The sequence below is a fragment of the Gossypium arboreum genome, chromosome 8 (assembly GCF_025698485.1).
Source record: "Gossypium arboreum isolate Shixiya-1 chromosome 8, ASM2569848v2, whole genome shotgun sequence".
In the NCBI taxonomy this organism is placed as follows: domain Eukaryota; kingdom Viridiplantae; phylum Streptophyta; class Magnoliopsida; order Malvales; family Malvaceae; genus Gossypium; species Gossypium arboreum.
Window position 1 is genome coordinate 140,586,391 of NC_069077.1, and position 16,664 is coordinate 140,603,054.

At 32.0% G+C, this 16,664-nt stretch overlaps 2 protein-coding genes, 1 long non-coding RNA gene and 1 other non-coding gene across 4 annotated transcripts; 2 read left to right on the top strand and 2 right to left on the bottom strand.

Annotated features, from left to right (window-relative positions):
• Positions 1 to 893: 893 nt before the first annotated feature.
• LOC108465545 (lysine--tRNA ligase, chloroplastic/mitochondrial) lies at positions 894 to 8,013 on the top strand. The gene is made up of 13 exons (XM_017765895.2): positions 894 to 1,476; positions 1,583 to 1,694; positions 1,797 to 1,905; positions 2,273 to 2,330; positions 3,289 to 3,357; positions 4,309 to 4,416; positions 4,977 to 5,069; positions 5,193 to 5,297; positions 5,426 to 5,632; positions 5,903 to 5,997; positions 6,101 to 6,191; positions 6,762 to 6,938; positions 7,716 to 8,013. The coding sequence occupies exons 1-13, from the start codon at positions 1,021 to 1,023 to the stop codon at positions 7,806 to 7,808; spliced, it is 1,773 nt and encodes a 590-aa protein (XP_017621384.1). The 5' UTR covers positions 894 to 1,020; the 3' UTR covers positions 7,809 to 8,013.
• A 1,985-nt stretch (positions 8,014 to 9,998) lies between these two features.
• Positions 9,999 to 13,825, top strand: LOC108465548 (YTH domain-containing protein ECT4). Its single transcript, XM_017765898.2, has 9 exons — positions 9,999 to 10,338; positions 10,718 to 10,794; positions 10,940 to 11,096; positions 11,190 to 11,263; positions 11,359 to 11,943; positions 12,069 to 12,653; positions 12,735 to 12,947; positions 13,033 to 13,176; positions 13,276 to 13,825. Exons 1-9 carry the CDS (start codon positions 10,308 to 10,310, stop codon positions 13,408 to 13,410), a joined length of 2,001 nt encoding a protein of 666 aa, XP_017621387.1. The 5' UTR covers positions 9,999 to 10,307; the 3' UTR covers positions 13,411 to 13,825.
• On the bottom strand, positions 13,298 to 15,156 carry LOC108465549 (uncharacterized). Its single transcript, XR_001868436.2, has 2 exons — positions 14,895 to 15,156; positions 13,298 to 14,356 (listed from the first exon to the last, which is right to left on the bottom strand). It is a non-coding gene; the product is annotated as an uncharacterized LOC108465549 (long non-coding RNA).
• On the bottom strand, positions 14,764 to 14,842 carry LOC128279869 (small nucleolar RNA R12). Its single transcript, XR_008270061.1, has one exon. It is a non-coding gene; the product is annotated as a small nucleolar RNA R12 (small nucleolar RNA).
• Positions 15,157 to 16,664: the final 1,508 nt, after the last annotated feature.

Here is a 16,664-nt window from a genome sequence, read left to right on the forward strand (position 1 = left end):
CTAAAATTTAAAATTTTAAAGAGTATACGAACTTATAGCATATTTTAACCCAACAATTAAACTATAGTCTAACCTCTATAATAATATTTCACTACAATAACCAAGTTTATAGTAAAATAATTTTTATGTTTTATTTTAATGCTATATAATATTTTTTCACTTATAACAACAATATCTATAGTTACTGAAATTCTTTTTTTTTTCATTAAATTAGTTATTTATAATAACATATTGTCATAAATTTTAAGTAAAATTATAAACATTGCATATAAGAAAGTATATTAATTATATTTTTAAATAAAACAATCTTAATTATAATATTATTTTAACAAAATATTCAAATTTCACATGAAAAAATCTATTAATAATTTTTATTAAATGAAAATAATTTTAATGAGTGGAATTAAAAATATAAATTTAATATATGGTTAAATTTTCTAATTAAATATTTTATTACTTAATTAAGAACATCATAAACTTATAAACTTTATAATTAATCGTGTGGAAGAATTTAAAATAAAATATTGCATAAAAGCAATAATTCACGTACCTTTTATACGATTTTTATACACTTTATAATTAATCATGTAGAAGAATGTAAAATAAAAATTTGCATAAAAACAATAATTTATGTACCTCTTATATGTTTTTAACCACTTTTTACAACAGATAAAATCTTTATAGATAAATGGAGCTGTTATAAATGTAAGTAATTACAATGTATTATCAAATTAGTACAAAATACAATGCACTAAGAATATGAAAGAATCAGACAAAATTCATCATGGCACGGGTTGCAATTGTAAATGGTGAGACTTAGAACACGAATGATTAAATTGAATTCTTTTAAGTGTAGGGATTAAATTTAAAACTTCATTCAAATTCAGGGACCTGATGGGAAATTTGACCAACAAGAAAAATGGAAAAAGTTTGAAGATGGACTAGCAGATAAAATGAGGAAGAAGAGTGGTAGTAGTGGTAAACTGGTAATAACAGCAAAAAGCATAAAGCAATTTGAAGATGGAGGGCTTGAAGGTATGGAGGTTATCTTCATCCATTGCAAGGCCTTCGAATTTGAGGCAACTATTTGGATTAGGTACTTCCTCTGGCCTAGTCCGCTGCTTAGACAATGGCGCCGCCGCCGCCAACGCCACCAACACAAGGTTGCCCTCTCGCAACCGCCGCGCTTCCACCTCCACATCCACTTCCACTAACACTTCGGACCGTGAAGCCGTCCGTGCGATCCGCCTGAAAAAAGTAGAGCAATTGCGGAGCAAAGGGACGGAGCCGTACGGTTATAAGTGGGATAGGAGTCACAGTGCTAAGGAGCTTCAAGAAATATACAAGGATCTAAACAATGGCGAAGAGTTGGATAGTGAGAGCCACCATGTTTCTATTGCAGGCCGAATTGTGGCTCGTAGAGCCTTTGGGAAGCTTGCTTTTCTCACTTTAAGAGATGATTCCGGCACTATTCAGGTTTTTTTTTCTCTTTTTTTCCCCCTTTTTCAGTTATAATCTGTAGTGTTTCTGCTATAATTCATTAACATTGTTAGATTATTGTATTTCTATCAAATGATTGTAGCTATACTGTGAGAAAGAAAGGCTTTTGAATGATCAATTTGAGCAGTTAAAGACACTTGTTGATATTGGTGATATATTGGGTGCTTCTGGCTCTATCAAGCGGACTGAGAAAGGTGAGCTTACTTCATTTACAGTGAATTTACTCTCATTGTTGCTTCTATTTTAATCTCTATCAGTGTATTTTATTGTATGGTTTTTTCTGCTTCACTGTTCAGGGGAGCTTTCTGTTAAGGTAGTTTCTTTTTCAATCCTTACTAAATCACTACTTCCACTGCCGGACAAGTTTCATGGTTTAACCGACATTGATAAGCGATACCGTCAAAGGTGACTTGTTGTTAACTTCATCTTCTATTTTATGTTTATTGATATTCATGTTGAATCATCTTATAACGCACTCAGTCAAACTACTGAGATCCTCTATTTATTTTGCTGGATATTTGCCCCCCCCTTCACTTGTCTTTATTAAGCATAATTATCAGTAGTTTTTTTATACCATTGCGTTACTAATATCCTTAATTTAGCTATTAGTAATTGCATCAAGGAGGCTTTTTTAAATCATAACTCTTACTTAAGTGAATATAACCCATTGGGATTTGTTTGTTCTTTATATGTTTTATTCTTGGTGTTTGTTTTGATATTGATGGAATGTTTCACCCCTTTGACCATTATTTCCTCCTCCTCCCATGTTTAGGTATGTTGACATGATTGCAAATCCTGAAGTAGCTGACATATTCCGGAAACGAGCAAAGGTGATGTATTTCCACATTTGGAATGATATTGAAATTACCTTTTGTTTTTCTTGCTATCAGGTTGTTTTTGTGACATTTTAATCATTTTGTTATTGTGCCTCTACTGTATAGAGTCACTTTTACACTCTAATCACCATCTGGTTGCTCATTGAACCAAGGAAGAATTGCTTGTTCTTTTAGGGTATAGTGTATTCCATCTTCAATAAAACTACATATAAGTTGGTTTACATGGTTGGTCTCTCTCATTATATCAGTTTATATTCTTATGTAGAAGGAATTATTATGCTGTGCATTTTTCATTTTCCTTCAAATATTCTACCTTTCTTGCTTTAGGTAAACCATGCAGAATTTTGTCTTAGTCATGGTGAAAATCATATAGTCATTGGTTTTAGCAGAAATTTGTCAAAAAATTTAGTGGGTGGTAATATTTTGTTAATAGCCTGATTTGTTGAGCAATAAATGGTGGACCAGGTATTTATACCGAGACCCTTGCTTTTTGAATGTGCACTAACATTTCTCGAATTTTTGTAACAAATGAATAGTAAGTGTCATAGATGGATGTTGATCCAAACCTAAACCTTTTCTCCAATTTTCTACTGTAGCCTAGCTTTCTGATTTTACCATTTGTATAATTATTGTTATTGTCTGATTTTTTCTATTCTTGAGCAAGCTTGTTTCTTTAGTAAAATACTAATTCTTGTTTGGAGGAAAGCATTTACTTCCTGACTTTTTTTGTGACGATTCTTTTTCCTCATTAATAATGGTTATTGACTTGAAAAATATTTGAGCCATCTGGTTGTCTATTTAGAGCTGTATGAACTTGATTAAATGGTTTAAGTTATGGATTGCTTGACATGTATGTATGTTCATGTGTGTGTAGGTCTTGTTTTTCTGGTGCCTATGTGATTTGAGCTTTGACACATTGAAATTGTATTCTTAATAACCTTTCTTATAGTAGATCATGAGGGAGATACGAAAGACAGTAGAATCTCGAGGTTTTGTTGAAGTTGAAACTCCAGTTCTGCAGGTTTGTGAATAAAATTCATAGTTTTCCTAGGTGTTGGTGGTACATATTTTGCTGATTCTTGACTGAATCATCTTTCATCTGACTTCTTCAAGCTTTTTCTTGTTGAACACTACTAGGCAAAAGAAATGTGAGTTCTTCTAGGTGGAGATGTGAATTCACATAGCTCTTTATCTTTTAAAATTTCTATCTTTAATGTCAAAAGCCTACTTAGGAAAAGGTTAAATTCTTCTCTGTTCTTTAGAGCAATATGTAAAACTAATTTGCAGAAGTCTCCAAAGGAAAAAATTGACTGGTTTGTTTGGTTTTTGAAAAACGAAATAATTTACGTCTTCGTTTTCATAAAAAATAGTATTGGCAGTCTAAATTTGTGCGGTTGTTAACATATTAAATGTTTTCCTGGAATAAATTTGTATTTACTGCTTTGAGGAATGCATAGAGAAAACAAGAAAAACAGTAAACAGTCAAAGATTCTCTTCCATCTATGATCTACAAAAATTGGCAAATGCAAATCAAGAAGCACAAGGGCACTAAAATTAGCAGCCAGCATTAGATCAATGCCTTTCTTGTTATGGAACCATATTGCTGCAAGTATGATAGGTGGGACAATGAGAGGAAGTCAACTGATTGAGCTAAAAAGTTATGTTGAAGTTTAGGGTTATGGAGGAGCTGAGTTCTCCTTAGAGGCTTTGAAGATATTCTTTTTTCTATGTGATTAGTTTCCATGGAATCATTTTGCTTCATTTTCATACAGGAAACATTTCAGAAGACACTCAAAAAAGTTGTCACTTAAGTTTTTGCATTTTTCTGAAAATTATATATTACTAATTTTTTTCGATACATAAAATCTATGATTATAGTACTTAATGCATTATATATTTACATCTACTTTGTTTAGTGGTGCCAAAGCAATACTGTTTTCGGGGAATTTAACTAATTAATTTGATCAACTAGGGAGCAGCTGGTGGGGCTGAAGCACGGCCATTTGTGACATACCATAACTCCCTTGGAAGGGATCTTTATCTAAGAATTGCAACTGAACTTCACTTGAAGAGAATGCTGGTGAGATCCTAAACATTTTAGTTACCATTTTCCATGCAAAATTTGGTGACTCCCCCCCCCCGGGGGCCTGATTCCTCAATAATAATAAAAAGGCTTTGCAGCTTAAGGTATTTAAATCTTAGGATGAAACTGAGGAGTTTGTGCTAATTTTTAGGAAAGGGAATAACTTCAAACTCTCTACATTCCAATACTTGATTGTTCAACACTAGGCATAGGATCATACAGAAGTGGAAAAAAATGTAAATTTTTATCTTTTTGTGGAATAAACCAGACCACTCTTTCAATTAAAACATTAACTTATAATAGATACACAAACAGATGTAGAAAAACGAACATGTAGACATATTGTGCCTTCACTGAGTTAAATAATTTTTTTGGGCCTTGTGCCTTGGGGAATACAAGGGTTCTAATGCCTAGAGAGTGGCTTGCACCCTTGATAATACTGATTTATTCTTTTGTTTTTCCCCCTTTCTTTTATCTTTCATCTTTAACGTCTGATTCTGATATTTGTTTGGCTTTTAAGTTTATACTGCCAACAATATTTTATCTTCTAATAACAGGTTGGGGGATTTGAAAAAGTATATGAGATTGGTCGGATATTCAGAAACGAAGGCATTTCTACTCGTCATAATCCTGAATTTACTACCATTGAGGTATTTATAAAAATATCAAACACTGATGTGTCCTTGGCAGTGCAAATTTGCTTCAGATGATTTTAAGCATTAAAATTTGTATTTTTGAACCCTGATAATCATCATCTTTTTAAATGGTTTTAGATGTATGAAGCATATTCAGACTATCAGAGTATGATGGACATGGCCGAGGAAATTGTGACCCAATGTGCTCTTGAAGTTAATGGAAAGCTCACCATTGATTACCAGGTAGTGCATCTCATGGCTAATAAAAATAGTTAATTTCATTTCTGGAAGTTCTAAATATCATTTTTTTTTCAAAAAAAATTTATCTGTCTGGAATAGATTGAAACTACTAATGTATGCCTTCTATACAGGGGACTGAGATACAGTTGCAGCGGCCATGGCGGAGGGAAACCATGCACAATCTTGTTAAAGAAGTCACTGGGGTTGATTTCACTGAATTGGAAGATGATCTTAAAGTTGCTAAAGATGTTGTTCTGAAGGCAGTTGGGCTTGGTCTCGATAGTAAGGACAAGTCTTCCATTGAAGCTTGCCCTTCACTTGGCCACCTCCTTAATGAGGTCAGTCTTCATTAATGTTCCATGAATTTTAGTTCCTTATAGAGTTAATTGCAAAATGCTGCAACAGAAAATTATTTGCACATTGGGAATGAAAGTATTCTTAGCGATTGAAAAACTGAATACATTTCACACAAGGAAATGCAATTCCTGTTTCACCCTAAGCTTGAAAAAAACAATAAAGTAATGCCCAAAGTTTCTTCAGCTTGCAACCTAAGTTTCACTGCTAGTTTCAACTTGCAATAAGCCTTTGGTTTATTTATTCGCCTTCAGGTTTTTGAAATTTTTGTTGAACCGAAGCTCCTGCAGCCTACATTTGTTTTGGACTATCCCATTGAAATATCTCCTCTTGCCAAACCTCACCGGAGGTATGGAAGTTTTACAAGGAACTGGTGCAATTTTATGTAGGGATTTGTGCATATTGTTGTCTTCACTTTCAGAATTACTTACTCTAAGTTCTCTGGAAAATAGGCATGCAGGTTTGACTGAGAGATTTGAACTCTTCATATGTGGTCGTGAACTGGCCAATGCATTCTCGGAGTTGACTGATCCTTTGGACCAGGTATGAATTACATTTTCTTTAATATGCTAGAGATGCTTATTCTTTGTATTCGGATATTTAAACCATCAGCATAAGTCATGGTAGTGGTTTTTAGTTGGTCTGGGGCAAGTAGTAATGATTTATTCTTTTCTACTTATAGTGTAAATTATGCAAGTGTGTCAATAACTTGAAATCAAATCTATAAAGATGGCCCCTTAAAATCGATGCAACTTTAAAATACTTTTATTGATTAGAAAAGTCTATTTGCGCTTATGAATCTTATTTACTAGATTGTTATTTCTATGTGAATAGCTTCCAACAAGTAACATAAATAGGCAATGAATGGATTGGAACAGGTGATTTGATTGGTGCATCGCGGGTTCATATATAGCACAGCCTGTACACTTCCCTTTCTTGAGACGCTTATTCGTTTAGTGGCTTTGAAGATAAAAAGCATGGTTGAAGAGTCTTACAAAGTCTCTTTTAGCATAATTTATGAGATATCATTGCTAATGTTCTTGTGAACAGTGACTTTCAATTTGGTTTTAACTTGAAATCTAAAATATCGTCATTTGTTTCCCACTGCGGCAGAGAGCTCGCCTGGAAGAGCAAGTAAGACAACATAACAAGAAGAGAGCAGAAGCTGTTTCAGTCACGGATGGCACAGGAGAGCAAAAGAATATAGATGAGGACTCCATGTATGAAGTGACTCTTGATGATGATTTTCTTACTGCTTTGGAATATGGAATGCCTCCAGCTTCAGGAATGGTAAACTCGTCTTCTTGTTTGCAGATATTGGCATTTTTTTTTCGTTGTTGAGTTTGTCAAAAATAATCAGTTCCACCTATTCAATTCACATGCTGGGTTGAGTTATGACTTCTACTTTTGGATTGGATTCATTTTGTTGCACACGCTCTTAAGTTTTCCATGTTGCTGGCATGCATTTATATATATTACAAAAGATGGTTGCACTGTGGTCCATCCGGTTGGTCAGGGTTCCCTCTGTAAATGGAGGGAAGGCTACAGAAATTGAGATTTTCTGCGGACCTTGCTTACAGGGGGTCTTATGCCTGGGTAGGGGTGAGCGAAAATCTGTTCAAATTGACTTAATCGCTGGCTCGGTTATGATGGTTAAAGTGGTCTTGTAGTGCATAGTTATCGGTTATGAATTTTTTTTACCAAACCAACTTACATAGCCCGCTTCTAATATTAAAATATGCATATATAAATTTTTTTATCCAAAACCCCAAAGCCAGCCCAATTTGGTTTAACCTTTTTAACTGATCGGTGTTGAAATTAGTTTGGTTAGGTCAGTTAAGACCTAAGTTGATCAATTAAGTCAGTTTTTGTATCTTTTTTAACCGAACCAACTGGACTGCTCCTCCCTATGCAGGCCGCACGAGCTTTTTGGTTGCAATGTGGTCCATCCATTTGTATTATTTATATGCTATTGCACTGTTGTTCTGAGTTTCAGAAGTGGGGGGATTCATATATAATTATCATGTGTTGCTGACAAAACCTAACTTCGAACATGGTTGTTTGTAGGGACTTGGAATCGACAGGTTGGTGATGCTCTTGACGGATTCCGCCAGCATCCGAGATGTCATTGCTTTTCCCGTTTTAAAGATTTCACAGTAACCGGTAGGATGCCGCTACTTGAACTATAACTAGAGTAATAACATCCCTTTTCTTATATTATTTTTATTTATAGCCCCTTATTTGAGTATTCAGTGTAGTGTTTATGGAATGATAATTTGATTTTGATTCGATTATACATAGGAACACTAAAAGCTAAAGACCATAAACATTTAAAATGAAAATCTTAATTAAGAACACAACAAAAGGTGTTATTATGCAATTTTAGCCTATAAAAGCTTCAACACATTAAAGAAATAACTCTTGAAATTTAAATATAATTGTTTATGTATATAATAAGTAGGTGTCCGTATTGTGTTAAAGATATGCTTTTTCTTGATGTGTTAATCGTGTTATTTTTTGTCCAATTTAGTACATGTATTTGACAATAGTTACATATTTTGGTACTTAAATATTTGACAATAGGTTGTAAGATTAATTTGATGAAAAGTTAATTACTAATATTATTAGGTTTGAATTTTTCATGATTTTGTTAATAAAATAAATTTAGTGTTAATTGTGAATTTGTTTAATTTTATATTTAAATTACTACTATTATTAGCTAATTATGAATTTTCGTCAAATCAACTCTAAAATTTAAATTGAACACTAAAAGGTTAACATTTTACCTACCAAAATGTATAAGTTTTGTAAAATAAAGATATCATATTGCATTAAAAATAAAATAGGCACCATATTAGAAAAAAATATCAAGTTTAGGTACCTAATTATGTATTAAACCTATTATATATTAAATTAAAATTTATATGTAATTTTAGTGTTTATTTTTTTCCTTCGCCATTGTGCCTGCCTCATGTGTACTTGGATTTTGGCCCGTATTAGTATTTAATTTTTGGTCCTATGGAAAACATTAATTTAATGATGAAAAAACAGATTTTTTTGGGGTTGATTTTTAGCTTTTTAACACGTGACGTTATTAAATTCTTAGGACTGGATTTTTTTGTCATTATGTTATAACTGAAATATTAAAAATATGTAAAAAAATTCTGTACTTAATTGAATAATCAATAAAATTTCTTTTAAATAAATAGGTAATGGCAAGAAATTTGATGGTTTCTGTTTTTTTTAGTTTAAATTTTGTAAATGGAAAAATAATGTTCATAGAGCATGTCTTTCGAAATAAGTTATGACTAAGATATTGTTCTATTTGTAAATTTAGAATTTAGTTTATGTATTTCTTTTAAGAGTTTAGTACTATTTTTTGATTTTTAAATTTAGGTTTAATTGTTAATGTTGTTTAAATTATTTTGTTATATCCAGATTTATTATAATACTATTTTTTTAGTTTAACAGTGTTAGCAACTGTTTATTACAATAACTATTAAGTAAGTTTTTTTTTAAATATCACATCAACAAATTTAATATAAAAAGGGTTAACAGTTTTAGTAATTAAATTAAATTTAAATTTTGAAATCTAAGACATAAAAGACTAAGATAAAAAAATATAAGTCAGCAATCAGAGAAAAACGTAATCAATATATATAATATAATAATTAATTAAATAACTGTCATATTAAGTGAAAATATATTAGGGTTTTTAAAAATATTATTTGGGGTGTAACCAAATAAAAACTAGTAACATATAAGCCTAACATGTTCAAAATTTTCATAATTTATAATTGAAAAACATTGAACTCATAATTGTATAACAATAGAAGAATTATTATTTAGATAAATTTATCTTATGAAATACTTTTGATGATTTTAAAGTTCATTTCAAATAATAATAAAAACTGAAAAAAAAGTAATTTTTTAAATTTAAAAGGATAAAATTTAATTAATTAAAATAGTGGAGGTGAAATTAATTTGGTTATCAAAATATATCAATTTGAGATTGAGGATCAAGAAAATAGATGGGAATTAATTAATTAAAAATAAAATAATATGATTTTCAATTTATGTAAAAGAATATAAATGTATTAATTTATAATAAAAGTAATTGATTCTTTGTATACTTTTTAGCTTTTTGGATAAGATTTTCTTTCCAATTAGGATTTTCAATGTAATTACTAATTTAGGGTTTCACAAGGATTTTGTCCCCCAATGACACACGGTTTGCTTAACAAAAAAATCATCGCCGACTGTCACCGTAATAATATCACCAACCAATAGAATGCGAATCGATGATGCAAATAAACGAGTAATATAACGCCACGTGGAATAACAGTGAACTAAAAGGTGAGAAGAAGCGAAAATCGAGACAGCCCTCGTGGTGCTATTTGAATCACCGGATTTGGATTTTCAAAAACTCTCTCCTCTTTTGCTCTCTTTTCCCTAATTCCCCAAATCTCTGTTTTCTCTCTCTCTTGGCGGCTGACGCGGCGGCGGCTGTGGCTGAGGTTTGAGGCTGAGAGTGTAACTGGTGTTGTTCCCCTTTTGCTCTCTCTTTTATCCGTCTCTCTCTCTCTTTTGTCTTCTAAAACCCCCATACATCTGAGATTTTGGGATTTATTAGGGTTTAGAGATTTTTAAGTGTTGTTAATGGCGCCTACAGTTGCTCCTCCTGCAGATCGTATCCTTAATTATTCGTTTATGCTTCTTTTTGCGGCTATGAATTTTTTTTTGTTTCGGTTTCTTTTAGATCTGTACTTTGTTTGCACTTTTCGATTTGAATTTGTTGCTTTCACGATTCATATTCTTTTGAATTTATGAGATAGATTCTGTTTTGCTTCATTTATATGGTTCTTGATCTTCTTTTGGTTGGTTGTCTCTGGTAACTTATCTTTTATATTGTTATTCGATTTGATTTGATTGAATTTGTTGTTTAACTTGTTCTTTGTTGCTCTTTCCAATCTTTAAGAATATTTGTGGCGATTTCTGAGTTGTGAACGTTATAGATTCGGAATTTTTTTTTAAGTTGCCCAAGGTTTGTATTCTTTTACTCCTTTTAGAAACAGCAGAGCTGTTGCAGAAATTGACTATAGATTCGCAGGCAAAGCCCTTCGATATTCCTGAGCCTACTAAGAAGGTAATGTCCTTTTACTACTATTTTAATTATGGATAAAACTATTGTATTTGATGCGGACGATTCAATCTAAGTATGCCGATCTATGTTCGGTCTGTTGCAAGAATTTCAATGGATATCTAAATGCCTGATTTATTTTTCTGTGCAGCCTTCTGTTTATCAGTATGGTTCTGTTGATTCAGGCAACACTGGGAATACCCAAATTCCGACGTTTGACAGATCCACAACACCTTTGTTACAGGATTTTATGGATCCGACTATGTGCTATATTCCTAGTGGTTATCCATCTGCGTATTACTATGGAGGTAGTAAATGAGCAGTTTCTTTGTTTCTGCATCTTTTATGCCGAATTAATCAGGGCTAGAATTGGATTCATATATGTATAATGTATATTGCAGGCTTTGATGGCACCGGTAACGAGTGGGATGAATATTCACAATATTTAAATCCAGATGGAGTTGACATGACTTCAGTAAGTCCTTTTCACGTTCTCCTTGTACTCAAAGTTACTATTAACTGCTAAATCTTTCATGAAGTTTATTGAACCTCCATGTACTACGTTTTCAGGGGGTTTACGGGGACAATGGATCTCTTATGTATCATCATGGTTACAGCTATGCACCATATGGACCGTATTCACCTGCAGCTTCCCCAGTTCCGACTCTGGGGAATGATGGTCAATTGTATGGTCCACAACACTACCAGTATCCTCCCTTCTTCCAGCCGATGACTCTAAACAGTGGTCCATTCACGCCAAACCCTGCGGCTCCATCCCATGGTGAGCTTCTGACCTCTGCTGCTGCCGATCAGAAGCCCTTACCTGTTGAAACACCCAACTCAAATTCCAATGGAGTTGCCAATGGTGGCAGTGTGAAGGGGAATAATGGTCCAGGCGCAATAAAACCATCATACCCCAGCACATTTAATACCAATAATTCGTATGGAAGGGGACCCCCACCAGGAAGTGGATATCAGGATCCAAGATACGGTTTTGATGGGTTTCGATCCCCTATCCCATGGCTTGATGGCTCTATGTTTTCAGATGGGCAGCACAGGCCTGTCTCAAGCCCTGCAATGAACTCTTTGGTTTCAAAAGCAAATGGTTTTCCATCTTCAAGGAATCAAAACTTCAGATCGAATTCTAATTACATGGTATGCTTGATTTGGCTTTTCTAATAATTTCCTTTATATTTTTATGTTATGCGATTTTCTTAGTTCTCTTGGCGTTATATTCTTTTGAATTTTTACTTCTAATCATCATACTTTTGAATTTAAAGGGACTGCACCACCCTGGGCCAATGTCCGGCATGGGCACAACTCATGGTTATGTCAATAGAATGTACCCAAACAAACCATATGGTCAGTATGGGACCACATTCAGATCTGGGATGGGCTTTGGATCTAATGGTTATGATTTGCGAACAAATGAAAGGGGTTGGTTGGCAGACAACAAGTATAGACCAAGGGGACGGGGCAATGGTTATTTTGGTTCAGGCAATGACATCATGGATGGTTTTAATGAATTGAACAGGGGACCTAGGGCTAAGGGGCCTAAGAGCCAAAAGGGTGCAACACCTATCACAGCATCTACTAAGGGGCAAAATATTCCCTCAGATGGAACCAAGGATGAGGAAAAGGCATATGTTGTTCCAGACCGTGAACAGTATAACCTAGCAGAATTCCCTGTGGATTATGACGATGCCAAGTTCTTTGTTATTAAATCATACAGCGAGGATGATGTTCATAAAAGCATTAAGTACAATGTTTGGGCGAGCACACCAAATGGTAACAAAAAGCTTGATGCAGCTTACCAGGAAGCTCAGCAGAAATCTGGTCACTGCCCTATATTTCTCTTCTTCTCGGTTGGTCTCTTATTGCATCTTGTCTATTGGGTAAATTAATTCTTAGTTTTTGCTCTGCTTAATTTGTTCTTCTTCTTATAGGTCAATACAAGTGGGCAATTTGTCGGCATTGCCGAGATGGTAGGGGCAGTTGATTTTCAAAAGAATGTGGAGTTCTGGCAACAAGACAAATGGACTGGCTGTTTCCCAGTAAGATGGCTCATTATTAAGGATGTACCTAATAATTCCTTGAAGCACATTACCTTAGAGAACAATGAGAATAAGCCCGTCACAAATAGCAGGGATACGCAAGAGGTATTCTTCGTTTCTTAAGTAGAGTTTTCCCCTATCTTTCTACTTACTGCGTATTCCGAGGGTAATCTCTGGTTGGTTTGCGCAGATCAAGCTTGATCAAGGCCTTAAGTTGCTCAAAATCTTCAAGGACCATTCCAGCAAAACTTGCATTTTAGACGATTTCGAATTTTACGAGATTCGCCAGAAAGCAATTCAGGAGAAAAAGGCTAAACATCAGTTGCAAAAGCAGGCAAGATATGAATATTCTTACAAATTATAACTGATAAATTAATGTTTGTTCATCCATAAAACTAATCCGTTTTGCGCGCATCGATTCTCAAAATTGCAGGTATGGGAAGAAAAGCCTGGAGATGAAAAGAAAGATATAGCAACAACAAATGGTGATTTGATCAAAGAAGCCAATCCAATTCCTCACTCGAACGGCCTTCTTTCAGAAGATGGTTCAGGATACCCGAAACAGTGAAGAACTTTTTATCAAACGGTTGCTAACATTTTCTATGAATCCCCTTGGGGATGTGTTTGTGGTCTTGTAAAATATAATGAATGCTTGGTGGTTTTTTACTGGCTTTAGAATTTTATTATAGATTTTACAGTACCATGGGACCATCTTCAAGGGGATATAAATGAATAATCCAAGGCGGGGTTGGGTTGGGGGGGTGGGTTGCAGGCAAGCGGTGTAGGGTTTTCTAAGAATTCGTAAGTCATTTTATGATGTCTATGTTTTTCTTTTTACCGTTTTTCTTCTCAGGGAGGATGGGTTTTAGGTTTTTTATTTATTTATTTCAAGTGGTGGTTTCTTTATTATTATTATTATTATATGCATGTTGATTTCTCAAAAAAGAAAAATAAAAAAATTTGGATTACAGACTTGCTACAAATACCGATCTTCTTTCTACGTAACTAGCTTTTCACATAGTATTTTTTTTTGACGTAATTTTCAATAATACATTACTAGCTTCATACGTGGAATGCTAAATGTAAATTAATGAATTTACATTAGTGTATAAAATTTTAAAAGCTAGATCCAATACGAAATATTGTATTAAAGAATACAAGTGGTGTTACCGATTTAATCTAAATTATTAAATTCGCAATAATTCAATGTTAAAAACTGATAATTTTGTGTTAAAAATTAAAACTTACTATCAGCAATTCAAAAACCCACCAGCAAAATAATCAGATCTTTATATCAAAAAAGAAAAAAGGAAATTGGTAAATTAACATACGAAATAAAAAACCACTGAACGAAAGCTTAATGAATGATCTTTCACAGAAGAAACGGCAACGTTTTGACTCCAGTTTAAAGGCACCGCCAAAACTCTCGTCATTGAAAACTGATGCACTTCATAACATAGATTCCTTCTACGTAACTCAATGGATCTTCTATTCTAGCCAGGCGAAGCCAAATCCTTCCAAAATAGAAAATTTTCCATTGTTGTTTTGGAATTTATAAAATTTTAAATTAATAATAATTTACTCTAGTAATATAGTAAAATTTTAATTAAATTTTTAAAATTTTAAAAAATAGACTACTAAAATTATAAAATTATACGAAGAACACAAAAATAAGCTTAAAATTTTTATTAAAAATTAGTAAACCAACGAATTCATTAAAACCCAAGTACTTAATTTTAAAAATCTAGAAAACGATTATAAACAATACAGATTTGATAAAATTAACTGAAAAAAAAACCCTCTGAAATCTTGGTGGAAACAATCAGATAGTGGTTTAAACTTTAAACCACCATAAGAGTAGAAAATATTTTTTTCTCAATATAAGATATAAAAATAAAATAAAACGACGAAAAAAAAATCTAAGAGCCAGAAGTAGCTGATAATGTTCTCATAGAAAAAAAATCAATGGGAATCCGTCTGATTGTTTTCATCATCCTCTTTTCTTTTTCCTCCATTTTTAAAAAACAAAAAATAAAAGAAAAATGCATCTACCTTGTCACCGATAAACCCTAAGAGGAAAGCTGCGATCAATCTCCAGAAATTTGTTTTTCTTTTCTTTAATTGAGTTTAAATAAAAAAATTATCAAAAAAAGAAAAAGAAAAAGGAGTAACTTGTTCTAGCCACCGAGCCAGCCACAAGAAGAGATATAAACCTTAGAAACAAGCACTAATTTATAGAAGAAAAAGGAAACCCTAATATTCATGTTTTATTTGGGCTTGGATAACTGCTCAAAAATTTATCTTTATCTTTATTTTATTTATTTCAGTTTTGAAAATTTTCTTTTGTTTTTAAATTAGGTAATTACTGTATTACTATTGAATTATGGGTATGTATTTTTTAATCACCTAATTAAAAAATTACAATTCAACCATTCGAGATTATTTTTTAGCCACCGACTAATCAATTAATTATGACGTTTTTTAGTCGGTATAATAATAATTTTAATACTCATTTTATATTTTATATTTTAGAATTCATTTAACTTACATTAGCTTAAAAATTTCAAGTCCTCAACGATAGATTTCTAAAATATTTATTTGATTTATTTAAGAGACTTTAAATTATTTAAATTATAATAGCTTTAAAAATATAATTAATTATTGAAAATTCATTTAATTTACTTTAAATTTATTTTTAAAAATAAAATTGTTTAAAAATATGTACTTAGATTTATTTGATAAAACTTTAAATTCATTTAATTTAAAAATAAATTATTTTAAAAAATTCTTTCATAATTTTTATTTTATTTTTGTATCAACTTATATAACTATTTATGTTCTAAAAAATTATATAACTGTTTTATTTTTAAATTAGGTATTAAAAAGATTAATCATGTAAAAATTGGTATAACACATTTACTTCTTGTTGGTTTTATATATGTATATATATATCCAAGCTCCGGTCTTGAATGTTTAAGCCCGACCAATATTTTAAACAAACCTAATTTTTTTACTCAATCCTTCTAAATTTTGAGTGGACTTCAAGTCTATGCAAGTAACCCGACCCATAAACATATTGTGCATGATAAGAATTTTAACCAACGCACCATACAAATAAAATAATTTAATACAATTTCTATATATAGTTTGATTAGGAAAATTATTTTTAAAAATAAAAATAAACAGTAAACAAACTTAATACAATCTCCATCAACACAACAAAAGCTTCACTCTCACAAACAATAGAACATTATGGCACGTTGACAATTGACTCTATTACAACTCAAGTACTATATTCTAAAGTGATCACAAGTACTTAATGCCAATAAAAAAATCAATCCCGAATGGTTCAAAATGACGAGCAAAAATCGACAAAAATAAAAAAAGAACCAAACATTCACCAAATTGGAGATGATGGTGACAAAAACTCTCTAAAATCACTTGCAAAAATAATATTAAAAAAAGTGCTATGAGAGCAGATAAAATTTTTTAAAAGTGAAGACTTATTAAATAATAGAAAATAAATAAAAAAAAATATAAAACCAACAAGGGTTCAAACTGACTCATGAGATCATTATTATTCTAAAATACACTCAAAACAAAAATAAATAAAAAAGTTGACGAAGAGTCACCTAATTTTCAAGATAAACTTTTGGTGGCTAGTAGATTTTCAAAAACAATAGGCATTATCATCTATCTATCATAAGGTTGTTAGAAAATGTGTCCATAGTATAGTAAATATGTAATTGTTTTCTATTTATTTGTACGATAAATAAATAAAAAAATTAATTTCACATTTTACTATTATGTTTTTTATATTTC

Coding starts and splice junctions, on each gene's coding strand:
- LOC108465545 (XM_017765895.2), top strand. CDS start 1,021: ATGGAGGGCTTGAAGGTATGGAGGTTATCTTCATCCATTGCAAGGCCT. Junction 1,695..1,796: donor TATCAAGCGGACTGAGAAAG/GTGAGCTTACTT, acceptor TTCACTGTTCAG/GGGAGCTTTCTGTTAAGGTA. Junction 5,070..5,192: donor CTGAATTTACTACCATTGAG/GTATTTATAAAA, acceptor AAATGGTTTTAG/ATGTATGAAGCATATTCAGA.
- LOC108465548 (XM_017765898.2), top strand. CDS start 10,308: ATGGCGCCTACAGTTGCTCCTCCTGCAGATC. Junction 11,264..11,358: donor ATGGAGTTGACATGACTTCA/GTAAGTCCTTTT, acceptor CTACGTTTTCAG/GGGGTTTACGGGGACAATGG. Junction 11,944..12,068: donor GATCGAATTCTAATTACATG/GTATGCTTGATT, acceptor TTGAATTTAAAG/GGACTGCACCACCCTGGGCC.